At 41.2% G+C, this 11,373-nt stretch overlaps 1 protein-coding gene across 2 annotated transcripts in view; it reads left to right on the top strand.

The window, feature by feature from the left end:
* ADHFE1 (alcohol dehydrogenase, iron containing, 1) overlaps positions 1 to 10,057 on the top strand; it is a 31,294-nt gene extending 21,237 nt beyond the window's left edge. For both annotated transcript variants that reach the window (XM_008575730.1, XM_008575729.1), the window contains exons 13-14: positions 2,220 to 2,377; positions 9,534 to 10,057. In XM_008575730.1, the coding sequence (XP_008573952.1) occupies positions 2,220 to 2,377; positions 9,534 to 9,617 (242 nt within the window). In that variant the 3' untranslated portion in view covers positions 9,618 to 10,057. The remainder of the gene's footprint in view (positions 1 to 2,219; positions 2,378 to 9,533) is intronic.
* The last annotated feature ends 1,316 nt before the right edge of the window (positions 10,058 to 11,373 follow it).

Below are 11,373 nucleotides of genomic sequence, written 5' to 3'. Positions count from 1 at the left end.
ATTCTGTTGTTTGTAGTAATACTATTTCCTCTATTTTCATCCCCAAGGAAAGTATAACTCTATATATATTATAAATGTTATAAATGGCTTTAGCTAAGTTTAATTAATAATAAAATAAATCTAAATCAGGAAGCAACAGTAAATTCCCAATTATAGAAAATCTAAACAACTAGAAACTTTATAAAAAGATCCTAAAAGTGGAATCTGTTTGCCATACTGTAGAATATAACATCTATAATAAGATATCCACAGTGTGTTTTGAATCTTACCAGAATTAAAATTATATTCAGGATAGCTTTAGCAGGAAGTAAAATTGAGTATTTTTCTGAAATGAAAACTCTTTTAAGTAGTCTTGAGTATTTGATTAACTTACAAAACATCTCATTCCCCTACTTGTGTTTAGAGTAGGAAGGAAATGGCTAAAAAGAATACTTTATTATGCTCTTCTAGCAACAGCCGTTGGAGAGATTCTTTCCAAGGAGGCAGGATCCACCACAGCCACCCTTCTGCGTGTGCAGCTTCACCCCCCCTTCCCCTCACACTTGCCCGTTTGTGTGCCCAGGAGTTCCAGGTGCTGTGCTGGGAATGTTAATGCCAGCAGCCCAGGGCAGAGAAGTGCGATTTCCCAGCCAAGGGTGCAGGAAAACGATGCCAGCTTTACCCAGGATCTCTCATGTCCCTTTTCCCTTTCTGACTGGAGATGCTGTTCAGCCATTTGTTGGGACTCAGCTGTCTTCGTAAATATGCGAACGGTGTAAAAAACCGGCAACAGTCCTGAGAAAGCAGTTCCTCTGTTAGACAAAATCCAAGCTGGTTCCACCAATTATTTCTTCTTGCATAGGAAAATTTAATATTATTCCATGCTTAGTCATTACATATTTTGATTCTCTATGTTACCTTAGATATTCTTAGTTTTAGACCAATTTATTCTCTTTCATACCACCTCTTTTTTTTCTAAAATGCCTCATAGGAAAACCCAGAGGTTTGGATGGTGTGTTCTATGGCAGCAATCCCAGAAACATAAAAACCTCATAAACCTCACATCATGTGTCTCCCTCCACCTAATCCATATCTTAGCTGCCGCTGGTAATACAGACTGGCCTTGTCAGCAAGGTTTACCCTCCATCCAGCTGCTCTCCCAGCTAGCCCTGTATTTGGCTGTATTTATACCTTTTCCTGGATTACTAAAGCAGTTCTCACTGTTGTAGAAGAGAACACCTAAAATCGATTTAATAATGTGCTTCAATATGGAGGAGACTGTACATTCTAGTCTCCTTTCAAATGATACAAGAAAAAGTGGACTTGGATTACAGCGTGAGGCATTTTAGATAGACTCTATATGACGTTATGTTCACTTGTAGAGTGTTCCACTGGAATAGATGGGCATGGGGGGTGCTAGGGGTTGTGAAATCAACTCCCTTCCCCTGGGAAATTTCACTGCCACCCTGAGGGCAGAACCGCATGCCTCTTGAAGATTGACATTTCTGTGATTATGTGGATTAATTATGTCAAAATTCTGCTCTAGCAAATCTCCAACCCTTGGCAACCTTCTCCCCACTTCACCAATACCATTGTAAACATTGCTTTCTGAGCGTCTTCATGCTCCTGGTTCTGTAATATTTATTTAGGGGAGCCTACCCTGCCCTTTGGCAATAGAGTCCAAAAAAAAAGTTTTATGGTTGTAGAGACGAAATTATTTCTTCCCTGGCCACATGTCATCCATTTTTTCATACTTATTTTGTTCCTTTTCGGTGGTTAGCTTTGGAGTTTTTGTACTTCTGTGTCCCTCTTGTCTCAAGAGGCCTTTCCCTATGATGTTGCTGTGAGAAAAGACACTGAACACACGCACCTCTAGATGTCAGCAGACTCCAGACCTGGAAAGTCAGAGACGCGCTTTCTCCTGCAGATGCTTTCTTCCTCGTCGGGACACTAGCCTTCGTTCTCTGTCTCCTTTCCGCTCCCCTTTTCTTGGCTCTGTTCCTCTTCCCCACCGCACCCGGCTTGTCCCCTGCAAAGGGAGAGCCGAGCTAGCTGCCCCAGCCACTTCTGTCGCAGAGGTTCCCGCGTTCGTCGCTCTGGCCTCGCTCATGTCTTGCTTCTTCGGGGCTGCAGCGGGGCCCCGTCTGTCTGGCGCCCGGTACGTGTTCGGTTGATCTTGAGGCTGAGCCGCAGACCGAGCCTGCTTCTCCTCTCCCCAGCCAGCGCTTTCTGTCTTCTAGGAGCCGACGTCCGCACTGCCAGGATCCAAGATGCTGGGCCTGTGCTGGCAGACACGCTCCGGAAATTCTTATTCGACCTGGACGTGGACGACGGCCTAGCCGCCCTCGGCTACTCCCCGGCCGATATCCCCGCGTTAGTGAAAGGAACGCTGCCCCAGGTAAGCGCGGCCCGCAGTCCCGCCGCCGAGAAGCCGGAGCTACCGGGGAGGCCACGCGGGGGCGTGCGGACCGGGTGAAAAGCTGGGAGCGGGTCCCAGGTCTCCCGGACAACACCCCGCCCGGGTGGGAAGGGCCACGGTTCCTTCCACCTTTCTGTCCTTCCATAAAACTGCAGCTTAGGTGAAGCTTTTATGGCGCAACTGAAAGGATTCTTTATGAAAATTCAAGGCAAAAAACAACTTAATTGATCCTGAGCTATGGAAAAATTTCCCTTTTCCCCAATTCTGCTCTTTTAAGGGTCCTCTGTAAAACTATGTGAAGCTGTTCCAAAAGGACCACTAGTATTATTTTCCATCATAAAGAGTTATAAATTTCTACATCTTTGTTAGGAAATAGGTATGCCTTTCAGACTATTATAAAATTGCTTTTTAATGAATTGGGGAGGTTGTCTATTTTATACGTATCTGTGTCACTTTGGGTCTTAACTGCATTTATTTAAACGTTGCTAAAGAATGTAAACTGAGCTGCCACCGTTTCTTCGGTGAATCATAAAGATGTCAGGTTTCCTCTCCCGAGGTTCTTACGAAGAGAGTCGACACCTCATTGGACCTCTCTTATTATTTAAACGTTGCTAAAGAATGTAAACTGAGCTGCCACCGTTTCTTCGGTGAATCATAAAAGATGTCAGGTTTCCTCTCCCGAGGTTCTTACCAAGAGAGTCGACACCTCATTGGACCTCTCTTACGCTAGAGTGTCAGATCCTAATAGGCCAAGATCCTGTTCATTGTAATCCACCATAAAGCAGAGAGCTCAGAGCTGGGAGCACTTGGCTGGTGGACCACACCATGCTCACCATGCCCTGAATGCTCCCTTAGTGCTCTTGGCCAACATGGGAAAAGCAAGGGTCACATCAATGCTATGAGGATATGAGGATAAGGCTCTTCTGCCCAAAGTTATCAATCCCTGACATTGGAACAGAGTTAACAGCTGGAATATCCATGCTCACAGCCTCCTGCTTACCACAAGTAGCAGTGGGGTGCTTGAACCTCACTAAACTCCAGATAAGGGCCTCAAACTAGATTCTTCTTTCCCACTTGGTCAGTGCTTAGAATGTTGATGACCTCACCACTCACTAAGGTAATATTTATAGAGATCAGGTTCACAGACTCATGTCCACAGCAGCCAGGTAGGTAAGAGCCAACAAAGTAATTTAAGGCAGTAAGGAGTGGTGGAGACCTTGGTGAAATGGAAAGCACATGGCCCAGCTCACTGGGTAAGCAGCTGTTCAGCTATAATTTATCACCAAGCAGAAATTCAGGCCTCTGTGTTGGTAGAACCTCCAACTTTCAAGAAAAATCAGCCATCTGGATGTTTGTGTTGAATTCCCTGGTTTCCTATTGTACAAATGAAACATGATCCATGAGCTTCCAGTTTCCCTGATTTAGATTCAGACCCAGTGGATTCTATTGCATCTAGAAACATAAATGAAAGAGAAACAGGACTCTCAAAGTGTAGCAGAGCCCTAGGGCTAACAAACTCTTAATTCTAACCCATAAGTCAAAGGGACTAAATAGCCAAAGAATATGACTACGTAAGGTCCTCACAGTTATTTATCCAAACGCTCTAGACTGTAAGTTCCGTGAGGGCAGGAATCTGCCTGCTCTGCTCATCCATCCTCTATTGCACTTAGCACAGGCTAGTAAATATGTTAAGTGAGTACATACCTGCAGCCCTCTCTTTCTAAATCCTCTGTCCAGGTGAACTTGATGGCTGAATGGTGGTAACTTTTTGAGAAGTTTCCTTACTGACTAGGTCTCCACCAAAGACAGGGGAGCCATGAAAGCTTTTCCGAGGACACCATAGACTGAATGGCCACCATGATTTCAATGTAGCTTCAGGCTTTTTTAGCATGGTCCCAGTGACACTGTCCATTCTGCAAGGGACCCTCTGAAAAATTCTACTTGTTTAGCCCAGGAAAATGTTCACGAATATGATTTATCTACTTCCAAGAATGGTATACATGATTTTCAGATGAAACTGTGTGATATTCTGGGCCATTTTATTGCTGGCCATTTTATCAGCACACTTTGGCAAGTTTTTGCTGTTCTAATCCTACTGTGCTCAGACTTTCACTTTCAAAAGCTATCCCAGATAGCAGGAGATCTAGACTAATATTCGAGAGCATACTCTAAAATAGCAAGTTAATTAGATATTACTCTGAATTCTCGGTGCACATGTCATACTAGGAAATGACAGATAGCAAAACCTCAATTAGACAAAACAAATTTCTTAGTTTCACAAAAGAGGGGGCATAAGTGGAATCTTTTGAATATAAGTCATGTCTTCAAGTAGGAAGCCAGGTTTTCCTCAAGCTGTAGTCATAAAGCAGACTCAAGGTGTATGCTCCTGTTTTTCCTTTGATCATGTTTTCATGATTAGGAGAAACATTATTAATTTTCATTAACTAGCACTAGTTCCATTTCGGAGTTGATGGTATTAAATATATATATATATATATATATATATATATATGAGGTTCTTCAAAAAGTTCATGAAAGATTCATATTATCTTTAATTCTATTATTCCATGAACTTTTTGAAGAATGTTTGTATTCATAGATTCATAGGACTTTGAAAGGAATCTTAGAAATAAGCTTGTCCATTTTGCAGATGAAGAACTACTATGCGGTTTTTTCATTTTGTTTTTTTGTTTTGTGTGTGTGTGTGTGTGTTGGTTTTTTGGTGGCAGTGAACATTTTACAGGCATGCTAAGACAACTTCAGAATTTTACACAAGTAGTAGACTAATCTTCACTTATTAGTATCTACCGGACTTAAGGTAGTGAGAAGGATGTACTGGTTCCTGCAAAGAGCATTGCCAGAAAGGTTATTCCATATAGTAGACATTTGATAAAGGTTCTTTTGTGTTCAGCAACAAGGGAGCAGTTTTCTCTGGAAGGAACAACCAGGCCAGTATTCTTGACCAAACATCACAGCCCATACTGGTAGCAGCGAATAGCAGCCCTGTGTACAGAGACTTCCAACTGCCAGAGCCAGGCTGCTAGGGGAGCAGGCAAGAATAAATTAATCTTCCAAGCTGGATTTCTGAAACCTCTGGAAAGAAACATTTACATTTCAAACCAAAACATTTCATGACTGTGGAAACCTGTCTACCCAAATGAACACTTCCATTCTCTGGTAGACAGGGCAGCTGAAATGTTGTTATTTTATGAATGTGCTAAAAGTAGAAGCCTGAATTTATTTCAGTGCCCATGCTAATCAGTTCTTCAGTCTTGCGTGTACATAAATAATAGCACATTGCTTAACACATGTTAATTCTGAGAAAGTTTAGCTTTTGTATGGTATAGCTGATATGCATAGGAGCTCGTCCCAAACCTTATGCTCTTGTCCTGTTTAACGCATCATTAGGGGGTAGAAATGCAAATGAGAAACTCAGCTCAGGCTTGGCCTCAAGTACTTCTGAGAGTCCTGAAATACTTCACCAAAGATAAACAAGATCACGTCAAGGGCCTTAGCACTCATCAGATAGGACTCTCTCCCGTTACAAACAGAATAACGTGGCGCTCATCTGCAGTCCTAGTAAACACCGAGGCTTGGCCTCAAGTACTTCTGAGAGTCCTGAAATACTTCACCAAAGATAAACAAGATCACATCAAGGGCCTTAGCACTCATCAGATAGGACTCTCTCCCGTTACAAACAGAATAACGTGGCGCTCATCTGCAGTCCTAGTAAACACCAAACTTCAGTTCTTGACCCTGCCACAAACATACACATATGTGACCATGAATAAATCTCTGCCTTGCTATGGATTCTCAGAATTCCTTACAGTCCCTAAAAGATCTGCTGCGATGCAAAATTTTGCCTTTGCTGCACCCATATTTATCAGATTGTCTCCCCCACTTCTCCCATCTGTCCATCCAGTCATCTTTTCTTTTTTTTTTAATTTATTCTTTTTATTGTGGTAAAATATACGTAACATAAAATTTACCATTTTAACTATTTAAGTGTATAATATAGTGCCTTTAAGTACATTCACAATATTGTATAACATCACCACTATCCCTTTCCAAATCTTTTTTGTCACCCCAAACAGAAGCTGTACATCTATTAAACAATAACTCCCCATTATTCCCTTCTCCCAGCCCCTGGTTACCTTAATTCTACTTTCTGTCTCTATGAATTTGGCTATCCTAAGTACCTCATATAAGTGGAATCATACGATATCTGTCCTTCTGTGGCTGACTTATTTCACTTAGCATGTCTTAAGTGTTCATCCATGTTGTAGCATGTATCAGAATTTCATTCCTTTTTATGGCTGAATAATATGCCATTGTATGGGTGTACCACCTTTTGCTCATCCATTCATCTGCTGATGTACACTTGGGTTGTTTCCACCTTTTGGCTATTATGACTAATGCTGCTGTGAACATTGGTGTATCTATGTGAGTCCCTGCTTTCAGTTATTTTGGGTATATACCTAGGAATAGAATTGTTGGATGATGTAGTAATTCTGTGTTTAACTTTTTGAGGAACTGCCAAACCATTTTCCATAATGTCTGTAACATTTTACATGTCTGCTAACAGTGCACATGCGTTCTAATTTCTCCACATCCTCACCCACACTTGTTATTTCCCATTTTTTTTAATAAAGGCCATCCTAGTGAGTGTGAAGTGGTATCTCACTGAAGTTTGATTCACATTTCCCTAATGACTAATGATGTTGAGCATCTTTAAATGTGCTTATCGGCTCATTATATGTTTTCTTTGGAGAAATATGTATTCAAGTCCTTTGCCCATTTTTTAATTGATTTGTCTGAGGTTTTTTGGTTGTTGAGTAGTAGGAGTAATTTTTATATTCTGGATATTAATCCCTTATCAAATATACGATTTACAAATTTTCTCCCATTTTGTGAGTTGTTTTTTCACTCTCTTCATAGTGTCCTTTGGTGCACAAAAGTTTTTAATTTAATATAGTCCAAGTTGTCTCTTTTTTCTTTTGTTGACTGTGCTTTTGGTGTCATATCTCAGAAATCATTGACAAATCCAATGATGTCAAGATTTTCCCCTATATGTTCTTCTAAGAGTTTTAGGGTTTTAGCTGTTACATTTGGGTTTTTGATCCATTTTGAGTTCATTTTTTTAATAACGTCCTTCCTTCTTTTCATTCTTACTTTTCCCTGACAAATCCTTAATTAGTCCTACCATATACCATGTGTTGTATGGGATACAGTGAGAAGGAAAATAAGTCCCTTGCCTCCCTCATGGAGCTTACATTCTAGTAAGGAGACAGGCAGTGAACATCTGTAAATAAGATATCAATGAAATCACTTCATATGATGGCTGGCTCATGAGATAGTGATCTCACAGGCACAGGGTGGAGGGAACTCCAGCAAGAGCAGAGGGGAGAGGCCCTGAGGCATTAGGGATACAAAATACATATCAAAATGCTCCATTCGTTTTGACCTATTTGCAACTTTAAATGATTGCAAACATTGATGATACTCAGCAGACAGAAGCACAGTTGCAGTTCAAAATGTTAATACTATTATGTCTTCCTACAGAATCTCTTATAGCCGGGTTCTCTCCCATTGGTGAGATAACCAGAATTTTAATGATGCTTTCCACACAGCACTGTAGCATTTTGAGACATAACCAAGATTGGATCACAGGACTCCATGTAAAACCACTAAGCATTAAATTGAAGGAGACCATAAAACTAAACTTCTAGATAAATTGCACAAGTTCGTGGGCTGAAAAGGGACAGTGGGATTAAGTGGAGTGAACCAATGGGAGAGGAGCCAGAGCTGGGCGAGCAGCAGAACCGAATCGGGCCGCCTTAGAGGCCCTGGTTTCATTCTCCTGGCCCGGGAGGTTATCCTACAGCGTCGGTGTGATGGGATTGATAGTGGGAAGAAATCAGTCCAGCTGCCGTGGGGACAATGACCTCTAGGGGGCACCAGTGGAGCAAAAGTGGAAACACCACGTAGGAAGCTGTTCTCCTAGGACCGCAGGACCAGGAGCCATGGTGGTTCTGTAGATTCCCCTTGCGGTGCAAGGGCAGGTGAGAAGTGCTCGGGTTGGGGATTCGTTTTGGAGGTGGGTCTGACAGACTTGCTGATGGGTTGAACTTGCAGAGCAAGGACAAGAGGCATCAACGATGGCTCCCAGGTTTTTGCCTGAGGATGTCGTTTCTGAGTTGAGGACTATGGGAGGGGCGGCAGGAGTCAGAGTTCTGTCTTGTTTATGTGAAGTTTGAGATGCCAATATCCCCCCTCCCCACCATCTTCTTTAATTCATCCAATAACTGTTGAGAACCTACTTACTGTATGTCAAGCACAGAGCAGTGAACACAGCCGAGCACCTGTCCTCCCACCAGCTGTGCTTCCAAAGACCAGCCGATCGCCAGGAAACAGACCTGGAGACCCATGAAAATGGAATCCCGTAATGGCACATTTCTTAATTTCATTTAGGCTACAGGGTAGTCATCATCATATCATTATCCCTCATCCCACAGGGATAAATACGCTACTGGCAGGAGTATAACTAGCAATAGGATGTGCTGGCTGTCCTCAGTGACTTGATAAATAATAATCATTGGAGAAATTAAACAAATCACTATACTTGTTTGGGAAATTAGAGATAAAACCTTAGTTAATAGAAAAAAAAGGAACCACTTGTTGCATGTAGCCTGTAAGTTAATGTTCTAATGAAGTCCTTTTGAATATACCTTAAGTCCAAGTTGCAAAGTATGGTCTTGGAAGATGACCCAGTTCTCTTTCCCTTGGCAGCACCCGCTGTGCTTGGGGCAGAGCTCTCTTCCCACAGAGAACCAGGCAGAAGTTGTGACAACCCAGTTTGGTCATTATAGGAGGGGTTTTCTTTATGGTTGATTTGGTTCTATAATTTGGGCAGAAGGCAAGGAGCAATGGCTTTCGAAAGCTTTGTGGGAAATGAGGCTTGATAAACCTTTGAGTTGGGGATCAGCTAGTACGAAGCATACAGGAAATATGATTTTTTAAAGATGTGACTATTATTAATTTATTTTCCTATGACTACATTAATTTACATAACTTGGTAGTTTTTAAAACTTGTTTTTTCTAAGGTCTTGGTAACTCGTTTTATTTGCTGTTTCAGGAAAGGGTCACCAAGCTTGCACCTCGTCCCCAGTCAGAAGAGGATCTGTCTGCTCTGTTTGAAGCTTCAATGAAACTATATTAATTGGCATTTTAACTGAAAGAATTACCATTGGCCATCGTGGTTCTGAAAACAAAAGTTGATCTAGCTAGTGATTTGTCTTTTCATCTTCACACACACTTGCCTGTTACCAGTTTGAATGTGATCTAATTTTATCCTGTAGCAGACTCCCTGATGCATGGAGTCAAGCTACTTCCATAAAACAGGCTGGACAAATACCCACTATGTCAGACCCCTGGGCCAGACTTCAGGGGTCAGTGTTCCTGCTCCAAACCCCACAGAATACTCCTGCTCCATGTATCAGTATCTATCAAAATGTAAACGTACAACGTAAATGTACACATTCTATGCCCAGTAACTGCATGTCTAGAAATTTATCTTACACAAATACTAGCACAAGTACATAAAGAAACATTGCAAGTATGTTTCTAGCCGCACTTTTTCTAAAAATAAAAAATTGAAACTGGGCTGGCCCGGTGGCGCACTCGGTAGAGTGCGGTGCTTGGGAGTGTGGCGGCGCTCCCGCCGAGGGTTCGGATCCCAAATAGAGACCGGTCCGCTCACTGGTTGAGCGTGGTGCGGGCGCAACACCGAGGGTTGCGATCCCATTACCGGTCATGAAAAAAGACAAAAAAAGGGGAAAAAAAAAAAAAACATCGGTATTGTTTTGATTTGTTACAACAAGCATATGTTACTTTTCTAATTTTAAAAAAGAGGGGAAAGAAGGAAAAATATTTTAATGGTTTAGGTCAGATTCATCTTATTTTATAAAAATACTAGTAACTAATATTTAAAAGGTAAAAATAAATCAAAAGGGATAAAATATTAGAGAACAGTCCTCTAGTGAATAAATTGTTCTTTTGAGAAAAACACCAACATTCTGCATGGTAATTTCTTTGGAAAAATGTTTCTGGTGCTCAGAATAAGATAATTAATTAATCCAAGCAAGCACTTTTGTAGTTTACAGATTTCGGCCTTGCAAATAGAATGTTAAGTAGCATGGCATCGTCCTTCCAGTTATTCCCTGCCTACAGAAACTTCTACAGCTCATTTATCCTCACAAAGGTTACCACATTGAGCTTTGCCTGCCCAAGCTTTGGCAGTATAGATCTCAGTGTACTTACAGATTTACCCATGTTTTAAATTGAATTTTAGTTTTAATCTTATAAATGAGTAACATGTATAATTACATCATGTTTTTTTAAAAACAGATGAAAAAAGCATTACAGTGCCATTCAACCTGCCTAGACCCACTTTATCTCTGTAAAGGTCTTTATTTTGTTGAGACTTACAATACTGTTTATTGAGGGTTTTATCTAATCAAAAATATAAAATATGTTTAAATGTGTACCAAAAACTGGTAAACACGAAATTGGTCATATTGCACCATCCGAAAGATAGCTACTGTTAAAAAAAAATTTGTTTACGTTTTTCTAGCAATTTGTATCCATAAATGTATATTGTACAGATAGCTATATATATATCTATGTATACAACAGAACATTCCAGTTCTTTGCACCAAGTACCCAAAAGGCAGGGTAGGATGGTGCCAGCAGAAATTCAGCTACCCCTTGCAGACCATATCTAGCTAAAATTCCTTCCAGCTTTTTGGGAGAATCATGGAGTCTGAGAGCAGAAGCTGTGTGTGAATGAGGCAGAGAACAGCTAAACATTTTAAACACTTTGCCAATCTGGGATCCTTCAGGAAACTTTAGTAAAATGTGCTGAGGGGCTGGCTAGTTAGCGCAGTTGGTTAGAGCGTGGTGTTATAACACAAGCT

The sequence above is a fragment of the Galeopterus variegatus genome, unplaced genomic scaffold (genome assembly GCF_000696425.1).
Source record: "Galeopterus variegatus unplaced genomic scaffold, G_variegatus-3.0.2 Scaffold1229, whole genome shotgun sequence".
Classification (NCBI taxonomy): Eukaryota; Metazoa; Chordata; class Mammalia; order Dermoptera; family Cynocephalidae; genus Galeopterus; species Galeopterus variegatus.
Note: the sequence above shows the minus strand (reverse complement) of the source record. Positions and strands in the feature narration are given on the sequence as shown.